This window comes from Conger conger, chromosome 6 (assembly GCF_963514075.1).
Source record: "Conger conger chromosome 6, fConCon1.1, whole genome shotgun sequence".
Taxonomy (NCBI): Eukaryota; Metazoa; Chordata; class Actinopteri; order Anguilliformes; family Congridae; genus Conger; species Conger conger.
Window position 1 is genome coordinate 63,215,712 of NC_083765.1, and position 17,328 is coordinate 63,233,039.

At 41.1% G+C, this 17,328-nt stretch overlaps 1 protein-coding gene across 1 annotated transcript; it reads left to right on the forward strand.

The window, feature by feature from the left end:
* Window positions 1–11,873: 11,873 nt before the first annotated feature.
* On the forward strand, window positions 11,874–14,974 carry LOC133131135 (fin bud initiation factor-like). Its single transcript, XM_061246301.1, has one exon. The coding sequence runs from the start codon at window positions 12,306–12,308 to the stop codon at window positions 12,924–12,926; it is 621 nt and encodes a 206-aa protein (XP_061102285.1). The 5' UTR covers window positions 11,874–12,305; the 3' UTR covers window positions 12,927–14,974.
* The last annotated feature ends 2,354 nt before the right edge of the window (window positions 14,975–17,328 follow it).

Below are 17,328 nucleotides of genomic sequence, written 5' to 3' on the forward strand. Positions count from 1 at the left end.
TCACCAGTAATGAACCCTCTGAGTACCAGAGCAGAACTCACTCACTGGTAATAAACGCCTCTGAGTACCAGACCACAGCTCACTCAGCTGTAATAAACCACTCTGAGTACCAGAGCACAGCTCACTCACTTGTAATAAACCCCTCTGACTGAGTACCAGAGCACAGCTCACTCACCTGTAATAAACCCCTCTGACTGAGTACCAGAGCACAGCTCACTCACCTGTAATAAACCCCTCTGACTGAGTACCAGAGCACAGCTCACTGACCTGTAATAAACCCATCTGAGTTCCAGAGCAGAGCTCACTCAGCTGTAATAAACCCCTCTGAGTACCAGAGCACAGCTCACACAGCTGTAATATACCCCTCTGAGTACCAGAGCACAGCTCACTCACCTGAAATAAACCCCTCTGAGTACCAGAGCAAAGCTCACACACCCGTAATAAACCCCTCTGAGGACCAGAGCACAGCTCACACACCTATAATATACCCCTCTGAGTACCAGAGCACAGCTCACTCACCTGTAATAAACCCCTCTGAGTACCAGAGCACAGCTCACTCACCTGTAATAAACCCCTCTGAGTACCAGAGCACAGCTCAGTCACCTGTAATAAACCCCTCTGACTGAGTACCAGAGCACAGCTCACTCACCTGTAATAAACCCATCTGAGTACCAGAGCACAGCTCACACACCTGTAATAAACCCCTCTGAGTACCAGAGATGAGCTCACAGACCTGTAATAAACCCCTCTGAGTACCACAACACAGCTCACTCACCTGTAATAAACCCCTCTGAGTACCAAAGCACAGCTCACTCACCTGTAATAAACCCCTCTGAGTGAGTACCAGAGCACAGTTCACTCACCTGTAATCAACCCATCTGAGTACCAGAGCAGTGCTCACTCACCTGTAGTAAACCCCTCTGAGTACCAGAGCACAGCTCAGTCACCTGTAATAAACCTCTCTGACTGAGTACCAGAGCACAGCTCTCTCACCTGTAATAAACCCCTCTGAGTACCAGAGCACAGCTCACTCACCTGTAATCAACCCATCTGAGTACCAGAGTACAGCTCACTCAGCTGTAATAAACCACTCTGAGTACCAGAGCACAGCTCACTCACCTGTAATAAACCCATCTGACTGAGTACCAGAGCACAGCTCACTCACCTGTAATAAACCTCTCTGAGTACCAGAGCACAGCTCACTCACCTGTAATAAACCCCTCTGACTGAGTACCAGAGCACAGCTCACTCACCTGTAATAAACCCCTCTGACTGAGTACCAGAGCACAGCTCACTCACCTGTAATAAACCCCTCTGAGTACAAGAGCACAGCTCACTCACCTGTAATAAACCCTTCTGACTGAGTACCAGAGCACAGCTCACTCACCTGTAATCAACCCATCTGAGTACCAGAGCAGTGCTCACTCAGCTGTAATAAACCCCTCTGAGTACCAGAGCACAGCTCACACACCTGTAATAAACCCCTCTGAGTACCAGAGCACAGCTCACAGACCTGTAATAAACCCCTCTGAGTACCACAACAAAGCTCACTCAGCTGTAATAAACCCCTCTGAGTACCAGAGCACAGCTCATTCACCTGGAATAAACCAATCTGAGTACCAGAGCACAGCTCACTCACCTGTAATAAACCCCTCTGAGTACCAAAGCACAGCTCACTCACCTGTAATAAACCCCTCTGAGTGAGTACCAGAGCACAGTTCACTCACCTGTAATCAACCCATCTGAGTACCAGAGCACAGCTCAGTCACCTGTAATAAACCTCTCTGACTGAGTACCAGAGCACAGCTCACTCACCTGTAATAAACCCCTCTGAGTACCAGAGCACAGCTCACACACCTGTAATAAACCCCTCTGAGTACCAGAGTACAGCTCACTCAGCTGTAATAAACCACTCTGAGTACCAGAGCACAGCTCACTCACCTGTAATAAACCCATCTGACTGAGTACCAGAGCACAGCTCACTCACCTGTAATAAACCTCTCTGAGTACCAGAGCACAGCTCACTCACCTGTAATAAACCCCTCTGACTGAGTACCAGAGCACAGCTCACTCACCTGTAATAAACCCCTCTGACTGAGTACCAGAGCAAAGCTCACACACCCGTAATAAACCCCTCTGAGGACCAGAGCACAGCTCACACACCTATAATATACCCCTCTGAGTACCAGAGCACAGCTCACTCACCTGTAATAAACCCCTCTGAGTACCAGAGCACAGCTCACTCACCTGTAATAAACCCCTCTGAGTACCAGAGCACAGCTCAGTCACCTGTAATAAACCCCTCTGACTGAGTACCAGAGCACAGCTCACTCACCTGTAATAAACCCATCTGAGTACCAGAGCACAGCTCACACACCTGTAATAAACCCCTCTGAGTACCAGAGATGAGCTCACAGACCTGTAATAAACCCCTCTGAGTACCAGAGCACAGCTCACTCACCTGTAATAAACCCCTCTGAGTACCAGAGCACAGCTCACTCACCTGTAATAAATCCCTCTGACTGAGCACCAGAGCACAGCTCACTCACCTGTAATAAACCCCTCTGAGTACCAGAGTACAGCTCACACACCTATAATAAACCCCTCTGAGTACCAGAGCACAGCTCTCTCACCTGTAATAAACCCCTCTGAGTACCAGAGCACAGCTCACACACCTGTAATAAAACCCTCTGAGTACTAGAGCACAGCTCACACACCTGTAATAAACCCCTCGGAGTACCACAACACAGCTCTCTCACCTGTAATAAACCCCTCTGAGTACCAGAGCACAGCTCCCACACATGTAAAAAACCCCTCTGACTGAGTACCAGAGCACAGCTCACTCACCAGTAATAAACCCCTCTGAGTACCAGAGCAGAGCTCACTCACCTGTAATAAACCCCTCTGACTGAGTACCAGAGCACAGCTCACTCACCTGTAATAAACCCCTCTGAGTACCAGAGCACAGCTCACACACCTGTAATAACCCCTCTGAGTACCAGAGCACAGCTTACACACCTGTAATAAACCCCTCTGAGTCCCACAACACAGCTCACTCAGCTGTAATAAACCCCTCTGAGTACCAGAGCACAGCTCACTCACCTGTAATAAACCCCTCTGACTGAGTACCAGAGCACAGCTCACTCACCTGTAATAAACCCCTCTGAGTACCAGAGCACAGCTCACTCACCTGTAATAAACCCCTCTGAGTACCAGAGCACAGCTCACTCACCTGTAATAAACCTCTCTGAGTGAGTACCAGAGCACAGCTCACACACCTGTAATAAACCACTCTGAGTACCAGAGCACAGCTCACACACCTGTAATAAACCACTCTGAGTGAGTACCAGAGCACAGCTCACTCACCTGTAATAAACCCTTCTGAGTACCAGAGCACAGCTCACTCACCTGTAATAAACCCCTCTGAGTACCAGAACACAGCTCACTCACCTGCAATAAACCCCCTCTGAGTACCAAAGCACTGCTCACTCACCTGTAATAAACCCCTCTGAGTACCAGAGCACAGCTCACTCACCTGCAATAAACCCCTCTGACTGAGTACCAGAGCACAGCTCACACACCTTTAATAAACCCCTCTGAGTACCAGAGCCGAGCTCACTCACCTGTAATAAACCCCTCTGAGTACCAGAGTACAGCTCACACACCTGTAATAAACCCCTCTGAGTACCAGAGCACAGCTCACTCACCTGTAATAAACCCCCTCTGAGTACCAGAGCACAGCTCACTCACCTGCAATAAACCCCCTCTGAGTACCAAAGCACAGCTCACTCACCTGTAATAAACCCCTCTGAGTACCAAAGCACAGCTCACTCACCTGTAATAAACCCCTCTGAGTACCAGAGCACAGCTCACTCACCTGTAATAAACCCCTCTGAGTACCAGAGCACAGCTCACTCACCTGCAATAAACCCCTCTGACTGAGTACCAGAGCACAGCTCACTCTCCTGTAATAAACCCCTCTGAGTGCCAGAGCACAGCTCACCCACCTGTAATAAACCCCTCTGAGTACCAGAGTACAGCTCACACACCTATAATAAACCCCTCTGAGTACCAGAGCACAGCTCACTCACCTGTAATAAACCCCTCTGACTGAGTACCAGAGCACAGCTCACTCTCCTGTAATAAACCCCTCTGAGTACCAGAGCACAGCTTACACACCTGTAATAAACCCCTCCGAGTACCAGAGCACAGCTCACTCACCTGTAATAAACCCCTCTGAGTACCAGAGCACAGCTCACTCACTTGTAATAAACCCCTCTGAGTACCAGAGCACAGCTCACTCACCTGTAATAAATCCCTCTGACTGAGCACCAGAGCACAGCTCACTCACCTGTAATAAACCCCTCTGAGTACCAGAGTACAGCTCACACACCTATAATAAACCCCTCTGAGTACCAGAGCACAGATAGGGGAGTGTCTTTGTCTCCTTTGCAGATGGTAAATGTTAAATGAAAGTAAAAAAAAAAAAAAGAACTGAACTCGAGCACCCAGAGCAATTTCTAGTGACAGATTTCAGAATTTCAAATAGGGTAAACAAAACGGGACACCTCACCTAATTATATACTTAATTTTATTACTTTATTCTCTTTGTCTGTGTTCTCTACCTGGAATAAAATCTCACCACACGTGTGAAGAATATTCTTTTTCGTCACAAATAGACAAAGAATAGAAAATATAATATATACATTATAAGCTGGATAATTTAACATTGCACGATTTTTTTGGAGAGTATAATACATTCAATGCAGCTTTCAAAACTGCTTGCAATGAATCACACAGCATTTAAGACACAGAGGTCTGCACGAATACACATGAATCATTCACATTATTCTCCTCTTTGTCTGCCTAAGAAGTGAATAGATAAATGACTAGTTCTCTACTCAAATGGGATGGAAAATGTTGCTGAAAATTAGCTGTCAGTCAATGATGTAGTGCTTTTACAAATGCAATAGTCAGCTGAAACTCATACTTTGGAATTTTCCATTCTGCAATTTGCTGGATATATAGATATATAGTGTGACATTGTAAAGACAGGGCTTTACAAGTTTCTTTTTGGCAGGGTACATCTGACTGTCCACTGCCAAAGTCATTGTGTGCTTATGAGCTGCTTTTACAATCAAGCTGTCATTTGGACAAAGTCATACTTTCCATTCATTAAAAAGCGTTTCAGGAATTTTGCTGCTTCTTTGTGGTTTTAAAGCAGGCTATCTCAGTCACTGTAGGGGGGGGGGGAGATCATGTTCCATGTATGGAAACTTATTGGAAAATTATCACCAGGAGCCTCATAAGACTTTTATATTCACAATAAATTGTGCTGAGCATTTCTTTTTGAACTTAAACATTACTGAGATAAATCAGGATAGACATACAAAATGAGGGGCCCTGCTTTTGCTGTCAAGGCACACCTGTCATATTGTAGTTTACTCACTGTGGTGGTGAAAGAAGGTATGTTCAACTTCATTTCAGTAATATTGTGACAGATTGTAAAACACCTACAGGGCAATTATCCAACACGGGCAGTCTAAAACTTTCCATTTTTAAGTCCTCTGTTGTGTAGGCAGTGTTTTTTGGGTCAGTCGTATGCATACGTTTCATTTCTCCGTAACTTGGCAGACAGTATGTCTTTGAATTCATCCTGCTGCTGCTATCATGAGTTACATCATCAATAGAAATTAGTGAGCCATGACACTTCCTCCACCGTGCTTCACAGATGAGCTTGTTTTGGATCATGAGCAGATCCCTACTTTCTCCACACTTTGGCCTTTGGATTCATCACTTTGGTAGAGGTTCATTTTGGTCTCATCAGTCCATAAAACTTTGTTCCCTAACTTTTGTGTCTTATCTCTGTACTTTGTAAATTGTAATCTCGCATTCTGATTCTTACTAGTGATGCATCTTGTGGTATAGCCTCTATTTTGCTGCTCTCCAAGTCTTCTTCAAATGTTTGATTGAGTTACCTTGACATCTGCCCTGTGGAGATTACTTGTGATGTCACTGACTGATGTTTTCGGGGTTTTAATTCACAGCTCTCTCAGATCAACTGCTAATGTTCCTTAGACAACCTGATCGATGACTGTTGCTCAGTACGCCAGCAGTTTCTTTCTTCTTCAGGACATTCCAAGTTGTTGAACAAGCTATCCACGATGCTTGTGCAATGGCTCTGATTGATTTCCACTCTTTTAAACATGGCTTGCTTTTCTCTCAAAGACAGCTCTCTGGTCTTCATGTTGGTTTATCTTTTCCAACACAAATGCAGTCTTCACAGGCAAACCCCAAGGCTAAAAACAAGAGTTGACTTTCAGAACTATACATATTTAAAAACGTTATGATGAATTTTTAGAGGCTTGCCTTCTCTTGCCTCCTGGTGTCCAGTGTGGAAAGGCTCCTCAATGTTCCCTACTGGCCCAAAGGCAAGCAAGTGAAGTGACATTTTCCGCTGATGCTGAATGTTTGTGCTAAGCTGAGCAAGCAGAGAACGGTGCTGTTATAGTTATGAATCTTATGACTTCTCCTGTGCTTCAGGCTTTGTGCTGCATGCCGTCCTGCTCTTTTCTCTAATCAGCCTGTTCATAAACAACTTTAATGCAATTATGATCACTTCTTTGTTTCTTGTTCCATGTTGCTTAAATAAAGGCTCTTAAATGATGTCAAAGGCATGTAGCAGACGTATTGAACCTCTGCAGAGCCACTGTTCTACGTCAACATGTGCAAACCATTAAGGGTTTTATTATGGCTTTCTCTTCCTGTGTTTAAACTCACGGATGGAAATATCTGAGCCACTTTTCATCACGAGGAGTGGAGGTCCTTTCATGACCTCACCTATAAGACATTAGTTCTTTAGAAGATGTTGGCATGCAATTGTGGCCTGGACAAGTTATTTATTTTGGTCCTGCTTATAACCTTGGCTCTATAAGGTATTTGCAGGAAATGATTGGGTTCGGTGCTGTTTTGGAAATCCATCATAATGGCTGCAGTACTTTGATGTGTTGAGCACAGCAAAGAAGTAAACAAAGTCATAAGATTCCTTATGGATCATGAAGCAAGTACAGCAGTGGTGTTCCAGGCAATGGAATTGTTTACATATGCATCATATCGTGAAGGAAGGCATTTGTGTCAGGATTTGGGGCCGGGCCAAGCCTTCTGTGCTTCACTTTCAGGGTCCTAGATTATCTGTGGCCAAAGCATAATCTCTATTTGTTCACTGATTACTGGAGCCTTTGCCAGGTGTGACACGCTGTAACACTAAAGGCATGCAGGTTGTGCTGATTGCCCCTCACTTTGCCTAATTACAGCAATTTGTCCATGGGGTGGACCACAACTGGCTGCTCCTGCACATATTAACATTCCTTCCCCCTTTGAAGGTAATGGATGGTCTGCTGAGTGGTTTGTGATTCTGGTGAGAAGTAGTCCTTCTCTAGTCCTTTATCTGTGCCAGAACTGCAAGTTCTGCTCGCCTTCCAAAGGGGAAGTATTTTTTTATTCACAGCAAAGGTTTCTCATGATGATACATACAGTGTTTGCTTAAAGGCTAATGTTTCAGGATTATGATATTAAGTACAAATGATATATAATTGTTGATGATATGAAACACAACAACAACAACAACAGAAAATGCAGTCACACTGAATTTCTTTTGGCTCCTAGTGATTCCCAAACTTGGTCCCCGGGGACTACTGTGTATGCTGGTTTTAATTCCTGATTGCAGTCCCAGAATTTTAACAGGCTGTTAATTTTTTTTAATGAGGTGATTTTCATGTTTTGAAAGATTTATTGTCCTGTTAAACCACATCATAGCCAAAATAGCTGTGCATGCCAATAATAATGAGACTTAGTTCCATTCTGTTTTAACGCATTCCCTTCCCTTCTTCTCCAAAGATTGACCGATTTTCGTGAAGTTTGGGGTACTGTCGCACTAGACCAAGCTTCTTCAAAGCCGTCAGAAACCCTCCTTCCTAACGCAGATCCCTACTTTCGCCACACTTTGGCCTTTCCATCATTTTGGTAGAGGTTAATCTTGGTCTCATCAGTCCATAAAACTTTGTTCCATAGCTTTTGTGTCTTATCTCTGTACTTTGTAAAATGTAATCTCGCATTCTGATTCTTACTACTGATGAGTGGTTTGCATCGTGTGGTATAGCCTCTATAAGCTCTCCAAGTTTTCTTCAAACGGGTGATTGAGTTACCTTGACATCTGCCCTGTGGAGATTACTTGTGATGTCACTGACTGATGTTTTCGGGGGTTTTATTCACAGCTCTCTCTAGTGTTCCTTGGACAACCTGATCGATGACTGTTGCTCTGCGCCAGCGGTTTCTTTCTTCTTCAGGACATTCCAAGTTGTTGTCTATCCACGATGCTTGTGCAACGCAGTGGTCCAGTGTTCAGCACACTTGCCTGGGAGAAAGAAGGTCCTGGGGTTTGAATCCAGCCAGATCAATCATCTTGAAAATATATGCCTTTTTTATTAAGGGTGCCAATAATTCTGGAGCCCACTGTGTATTGCTTTTAGTCTATACGGTACAACACATCACTTTCTTAAGGTTTTACGGAAATGAACTCTCTCCTAGTGAGCATTATGGTGACATTGGATATTAAGCCTGGAAAGCCCAGCCCCCCTTAGTTGTAGCTATAGCTCTGCTTGACAGAGATGACAGAGAAAGAAACGCGGTCCAGAAACAGCCTCAGTGTTTGCCATCTCCTCCTGACATCATCGGCAGGAGGGGTTGCTGGTGGGAGATCAACAAACTCTGGATGAGCTCAGGGTTGGGAAAATTCAGGAATAAAATTAATAATTGTGCTATTTATTAATTCATTAATTAATTCCTGGTTATGGTAATGTGACATTACGACAGTGACAATGTCCGGAGGCCTGGGGGGAAAATATCACAAAGCACCATATGCAGAATTATGGAGAGAATTATGCGGATTGTGAGAGCAGAATTATGGAGGCAACACTGCAAGATGCAAACCTCTCATCAGCAGTCCAGAATGTTCCAGGGGGAAAAAAGCATGGAGAAATGGAAGTAACAGCCCAACTGCTCTTTTAGGCTCACTTGTTTTTATTGATGATATAAAGCAGGATGGCAGCAGTAGGGTGAATTTGGAAACACTGCCAATGCAACCCGAGCATTAATTAACGGGAGAAAGTGGACTTTTGGACCGGCCATACCAGACACCTGATTTAAATCCAGTGGAGCGTGCGGTTCCCCTGCTAGACAGAAACCCTCCACAACAAAGATGAGCTGACAGAAGCTGCAGGAAAGGCCTGGAAGGCATTTCCCAAGAAGATACCAGAATATAAATATACTGACAGAATATAACCTGAAATTTACTCTGACACCTTTCCTATGACACCATTTCTGTTTAATAGCCCTGCAGTGAAAAAGTAAACTAAAAACTGGAGTACATACGTAGTGTATTCTGGAAAAAACCTGTTCCATGTTAATAATATCTGGGCCATGGCCCTATAAAAACATGACAAAAATAACAGAAATCACTTCTTTATTTTATCCAATCAGTTTCCTTTGTGACCAGATTATATTGTCTTGCATTTGGAGTAGTAGGTGAACTCACCAAACAGAAGATGCATTGCAGTGGTACATGGCAGATGTCTTCTCATTCAGGTGAATATTAACGTTGTGTTAACATCCATGTCCTCATCTGATACGTATATGAGACAGAGCCATCATTTAAAATTCGAGATTTATTAGGATGCCCACTCTTCCTGGGGTCCACACAAAACATAATAACATGACAAGAGATGAGGCACTTACAGACAAAACAACCACATGAAATAAAAAACAGAAAAGGTATAGCTGACCATATTCTAAATCACAAACATATTACGATACATGTTCCTATTCATATACACCTATATATATTAATATATAATTTCCCATGATAAAGACAAGTAACGTACTTCCCAATATCGCAGTTTCCAGATGACAGGTATTGTCTCACACATCAGTTCAGTACCTGATTCTTCATCTTCTTCACCTTTCAGAATGGATGCTACGACTGTAATTTTATCTCTGGGAAATCGTCTCAACAACATTTTGCTTACTGTACGAAGCAAAGCGGTGTTAACCCAATGTACCTGGCACATGCTTGATATTTTAAATTCTCCTCTCTTGATGCTCACTTTTTGATTGTTTATGGAGAAAACATTTCAATGTCACTCCTAATGTAACATCTCAATGAAACAAACTGTTTATTTTGGAATACAGCATTTTTCTTTGAGGGGGATGTGTTTCTCTGATCCTGTGAATTTGAGGCATAAGTTCTGGATTCTGAAAGAATATTATGAGAAGTCATTACATTACAGTGGCCCAATTATTCTTCCTGATTGAACCTGATGACTGAGATAACAACAGGTGTAAGCTGGGTCAGCAGGTCTTTGACAATACCAAGTCCATTGCCACCTGGTGACCAATGTATGTAATACATCAACCTGAGCACTATTCCAGCAGTTATGATTGAACAATTATTTTCAACATGAAGGAATTTCGTAAGGATGATTGTTTTTTAACACATTAACTGCGAGTCACAATGCTTAAATTGTGAAAGATGTACTAATATGCCTACATGTCACACACATTATGTTTTAAAGGTCCCATGTTGTGCACCAGTGTCTGATATCCATAACAAGATGTTTGTGTGGTTTTAAGTGCCAAAAACAAAAGCAGAAGAGTGGTTTAAAATTCCTCCACAGTGATGTGAAAGACTGATATCAAATTTAGCGTCTGGTTGAAATTATTGTTACTACAGCTGGTGAAACCAGTTATTCAATTTACAATTACTTTTTTCACAGCGGTGCCATGGATGTTTGATAACTTATTTAATTAAATTACATTACATTACATTATTGGAATTTGGCAGACGCTCTTATCCAGAGCGACGTACAACAAAGTGCATACCCATAACCAGGGATAAGTGCGCTGAAAGACCCTAGAGGGAAGTACAATTTCAATTGCTACCCGTACAACAAAGATTAGGACCAGGGCCTATCTTTTTATTTTATTTTTTTTAAATCAATGAAACAAAAAAAAATTAGTGGTTACTTAGTCAGGTTCCCTTTGTCTAATATTATATTTTGTCTAAAGATTTGAAGCCATTCAGTGTGAAAAATATGCAATAATCAAGGAAATTAGGAACACTGTCTGGAGGTGCACAATTGATTTTATATGGGCAGGATCACAGATGCAGGCCAACTTTCGTAGCCAAACAGCTCTCCTTGTGGACTGAGAGAGACTATGGGAGCTTTGGTCCCTAGTCATTAGACATTAAGGTGTTCACTTAAAAATGTGAGCAGTCTGGTCTGGTCAGGCACTGAAGTACAGTTCCAAATGTTAACTTCAAAGAGTGTCAACAATATATGGAATTACTGAAGACGATTCTGTTCTTTTAACTGCAGCCGTTCAAACAAATAGCCTTATCATTTCTTCACTAATATTCAACTTTACAATTGCTAATCCGCTCTCCGATTGTGAATAGAATAATAATAATAATAATAATAATAATAATAATAATAATAATAATAATAATAATAATACTTTTTTTTTTTTAAATAGTAACAGTAAGTGTAATTAGATTTTTTTTTTCTTTTTTTTCTAGAGCTCGAAAATGAAATGTTACTGTGGCATCAGAATAGGCATATATTCGTAAACTAAGCTAAATATACATCACCTACACGTCAACCGTGGAACTGTGAATTTTAGGAACACTTCGGGCTAGTGCAACTGTAATAGCAGCCTCTGTCGGGACAGAAACCGTGCTTTGCCTTTTAAGTGACGGAGAGAGGCTGTAATTTGAGAGTCGGAAAGGGGTATCATTAGCCAAAACCAAGCGTGGTGCTTTAGCAATCCAGATGTTGAAATAGACTCGCAAAAGACAGCCAAGGACACCACAATATCGGTCTACGTTTGAGCTGTTTACTCCCTTTGCCTGGAAACTTTATAAAGAACAGAGTGACCAAAAATTTTAAAAGAAACGTCATTTTCAGAACCTATAGGTAGCTATATAGCTTACTGGGATCTCTTGACTGGAGCAATTTATCTAGGATACCAACAACCACCAACATTGGAACTTTACGCAGAGGTAACAACGTTTTTGAAATTGAACATCGTTTCATTGGAGCCGGAAATTCTTTCCACACTGTTATGATATCTCTGAAGTAGCGACCTGTGATGGGACATAAAAAACGGATTTTTATCAAATAAGATACTTTGATAGTACACTGGTTTGCAGTACGTTTTCTGTGTAACCAGTATTAAGTGGATATAGGCTCATGGCTCTCCATTTATTGCTGGCAGCTCTACTGCTTTCATTCCCTCTCTGTGGTGCGATTTTTACCGGACCTTTGCACCCGGAGATGTCCAATGGCACCTTCCATCACTACTTTGTTCCGGACGGCGATTACGAGGAAAACGACGACCCGGAAAAATGCCAAATGCTCTTCAAAATGACAGACGACAGAAAATGCGGGATGGATGAAAACCAGGATTCGGTCATCCGGGATGACTTCACAATCATTAAGCGACACATAGAAGACGCTGCGAGGGTTCTGGAGGGGGTGGGTAAAAGCATATCTTACGACTTGGACGGGGAGGAAAGCTATGGGAAATACCTCAGGAGGGAGACTACGCAAATCGGCGAAGCTTTCACCAACTCCGAGAAATCACTGCTGGAACTGGAGGTGAAATTCAAGCAGAGCCAAGAGAACGAGCTGAAAGAGGAGCACCGAATCAACGACGACTTTCTGAACATGATTGTTCACACCAGAGATGTGTTAAAGGAAACACTGGACATCTCTGTCGCGCTGAAAGACAAGCACGAGTTACTCTCCCTCATTATCCGCAGCCATGGGACCCGATTAAGCCGACTAAAGAACGAATACTTGAAAGTGTGATGGGCTTTGCAGTACGCCGATGTGGGGAAATACTTTGTTTTAACTTTGTCTCTGCTTTTTACCAAATACATGAATTGCGACTAAAGGAAAATATGCTCGCTGCATAACCGATAGCCACAGGCTACAATAAATACATTCAAGAAATCACTAGACGCTAACATGAAACGTAGGACATAATTTATTTACTAAGGCTATAGGCTAGCCTTCGCCTATGAACATATACAGTCTGATTTGTGCTCGATTTCATGTCTATGGTCTAGACTTTTTAAAACCTCGCATATATTTATGTTATTGTGTTAGCTGTTGCAATCCGGGCTATTGCAATGATTTGTGACCCGTTCTATCATAATCAGTCGTAAGGCCAATTTCACATAAATTGATGTTTAAAAACACGATTTGGTGGCACTCAAAATGAAACGGGACACAACTCCCTTCATATCTGGAGTAGATGGATGACATTTGTATCTCTATGAAGCTTACATTGTCCTATTTTGATTAGTTTCTAAAACGTTTGGGGTCAATATGACTGAATTTGACAGAGCAGGTCACATTTGTGTGATTGTGTTTGTGGCAATACTGTTTATCAACAATAAGTCCCCCTTCATGAGCGATACAGCTTGTTAGAGACCCAACATAGAAAAACTTATGAGAACACAATATTCAGTCGTATGACCGAATATTTTGAAGACAATGGAATAATATTAACCAGTTCACAGTTTTGACCAATGGGCCAAGCCTATAGACCTATTGAAGTCGCTACTCACAACAACTTGTAGTTAAAATGTGCGTAAAAAAACGAAAGCACTGGTTGTTTTTTTGTCATTTTATACTACTTTACATAAAAAATATAACATATAAAATTACCTTGCAATGACCCACGAGGGTAGTTTTCATGTTTGTTTGTTTTTTTCAATATTTAAACTTTTTATTATGTTTTTGGAAGTAAATGCAATAATTTAGATGTAGCCTAGTCATGTCGTCAAGCCATAGCTTCATGGAGTTGCCTACTTGTAATTTATGCAATTATAACTTAAAATTGTATACATTTCACTTTGAAATATGTTTCTTCATTATCAGTTTATGTCTGTGCGTTATGCCGTTTGGGAATGCATATTGTATAATTTCGCTTATGGGAATTAGTTAATGCTGTGTGTGTTCATATGTTTAAGGGGGTATTATGTTTTTATCTTCACAGCCTATTCTTGAAATGAAACAGACCGAGATTATCATCTAGTCTAACAAGAAACTACCGCAGGCAGGTATGCACATCAAAGGTGTGGCGCGATAGCCAAGTATTGTTTATGTGGTAGGCGATGTTGTGATGTGAGTTCCACACTCTCTTTCTAAAATACTAGTTTAATGCTGAACAAGTCAGTGACAGAACTAACTTTCCTTTTTCATTTTGCATTAGTTTGCATTAAAGACTATTGTTTTATTTCACCCATTTTGTCCATAGCTTTCTATCAAAGATTTTCGATGTTTTATGAACACAAAAACAGATATAGCTATTCACAATGACATGGTGGAAGCTGAAAACTACATTTATCTTAATGTGTTCTTTGTTAATGTTGGTATCTAACTTGTTTTGGAGCATTATACAATGTAATAGTATTTGTCAGCTTCACCTAAAGGCCCACTACTCTTTGTACCATTTCAATTTTCTATTCCCAGACTCCCTTGGTCGGCTGGAGGCCAAATTCCCATAATTAACAGCCTGAGGCAATACAATGAGCCTAATTAACATGGTCTGTGAAGGTGAAGGCTTGTATGCGTTTGCACATGTGAATGACCCTTAAGAGTGCTGGAACACTGGAGTCAGTCCATGGAAAAATAAAAGGAAGATTAGTTGCTAACTATATAATATGCATGTTGAAATGGAAATTGAATGACCATCAGATGTCTGGATTACAGGTTCAGAGGTCCAGCAGAACATCTGTTTCAGTTAAAATGTACTAGGCCTATGCAAGGTACTGTAAGTCAAAACATTGTCCATCTGGAATTTTGTTGTATGTTGGTTTTTCAATAGAGATAATTTCCATCATTGACAACTAATTAATAGCTTTTTGTTCATGTGGAAACTTATTCTGAGTGGCCACTTTATTTGGTACACCTCCAGTACCCATTGTGCCTCCAGAACAGCCGGAATTCTTCACAGAATGGGTTCAATAAAGTGTTGGGAATATTCCTAAGGGATTTTGGTCCATGCTGACTCAATAACATCAACAATAAATTCATGCACCATGGATTGAGGTATGTGGATTGATCAGGCCATTGAAATAAATGTAAGTTGCTGTCCAGAAACAGCATGACCTGTGCTTTCTGACATGGCACATTGTCCTGCTGGAAGTATCCATTTGAAAAAGGTAGCAATGCTTAGGTATGCCATGGCATCCAAATGATATCAAATGACCAAGAAAACAAGAGACCAGACATGGATTATGCACAAGAATGAGTGTCCCTTCTCCTTTGTCCTCCATCATTAAGAAGGTGTTTGAAGTGAGATGCTGTAGTTAATGTCTTTCTTATATCGACTGATGTTACATCTATGAACCATCTTTCCTGTGGCCGTATTTGTGTTAAGACAATTTCTTCTGTGATGTTCCCACAATATATGCAGCTGACCATCATTTTAAACTTCAGAATGCTTCTTTTTCTGTCAGAGATAGTGGGCACTGGAGTGCACATGGACATGATTTTATAACCTGATTCTATAAACATACTGCATAAAGGTATTTTTATACACTTTGGTTTCACCGTGTAGACATTAAGCACATTATGGAGCTCATTGTATATCAGAGTTTATAAATAGATACGATGCTAAATAATGTGCCTTCTATAGTAGTTTTTGCAAAAACAAAAGTTCATTTGTCTGAAAAAGATTGCCATTGATATGGCAGTGTAAATATGAGCCTGGACATAGCTCATTTATAATGCCGTTATTGATTGTAAATACGGATTGATGGAGAAATACTTCTGGTGTGTCCTCGTATTCAAAGCAATACTGCTTAGAAACGACCAAAAATGTAAAGGATTGCAAACATTTTAATAGCTGTCAAAAGCACCACTCACTAATTTATGTGAAAACACTTTTTTTTTTTTTTTTACATTACATGGCATTTAGCAGATGCTCTTATCCAGAGCGACGTACAATGAAGTGCAAATCAAACAAAAGTATGAGTGCTAAGAGGACCTGAGAGGACAGTACAGTTCCGAGTCCTAGTGTAAACATCACTTTGACACAACATATTGCACTGCTCAAAGGCTTCACAAATTACATATTACATGGCCTAAATCTGGTTCTGGGTATGGCATAAATGCTGTAAAATCTGCAGGTTCCAGTGAATTTTCTACAAACGTGTATGTTTATGCCTTTTACTTCAGTGATGTCAGACACAATAAATCATGTATTATGGAAAATAAAATTCATATGTTTCTGCTGGGGTCAAACAGCATCAATACAGAGAGCTTTCATACCCTCTGTGAAAAGGTAAAATGTATTTGAGGTTTATTGTAGAAGGTGGCAGCTAATAAATAATCAGTTACATAATCAGGATAAAATATTCCAGATGGTTTTGTTCATCCAGCGGTATCAATAGATTTATAGCACGCTGAAGAAACTTATAAATACTTATAAATACTGATTCAAGACAATTCACCTCAGCGAGTGGACGGAAAAGATGCAAATGACAGGTTTCCCCGCTGTTTCAGCTATTTAAATTTTTGTGATCATTAAAAAGTGCACATTTTATTCATTGTCACATTGTCAAATCCTAAAATAGAACAGTTTGTAAAGTAAATCATTGTGAAGGCTGGATTCATTAAAATCATACTAGTTTGGTCTTCACACTGGGATTCACATTACATATGTAATTCATTTATGACAAATGCCAATTTAAGATACAACTAATTGCACCCCAACTGTTAAATCGATGTCATTTTGGCAATAAGTGGAAACTCCCATTAAATATATCTACAATTCAGACTTCAATCTTACACGTCAGATATCTTGAATCATCGTTATTACTAGTCAGATTACAATTATGGCTGTTTGTCATGGGTGGCATAGATTCAGTGATTTTTACCATTTTCTCCAGCAGTTCGGTGACTTTATCCATTTTCCCAAATTTCCTCCATTTGAAGTGCTTTATGTGATTTTTTGGAGCTTTTGTAAGATAACTCAACCTTTAGGCCTACATAGCCTATCGTGTTATTTGTATTGGCATAAGCATTTTCACAATATTCGCTCCATAGTTTAATTTTCGCATACTATTTGATGCATGTGGTAGATATGGTTGATACTATGGTCGGACATACTAAAAACGCTCACATACAGTACTGTTTTGTACTAAATAGTATGCTAGTATGCGATTTTGGACGCAGCCCAGAGGTATCATCACCGCGA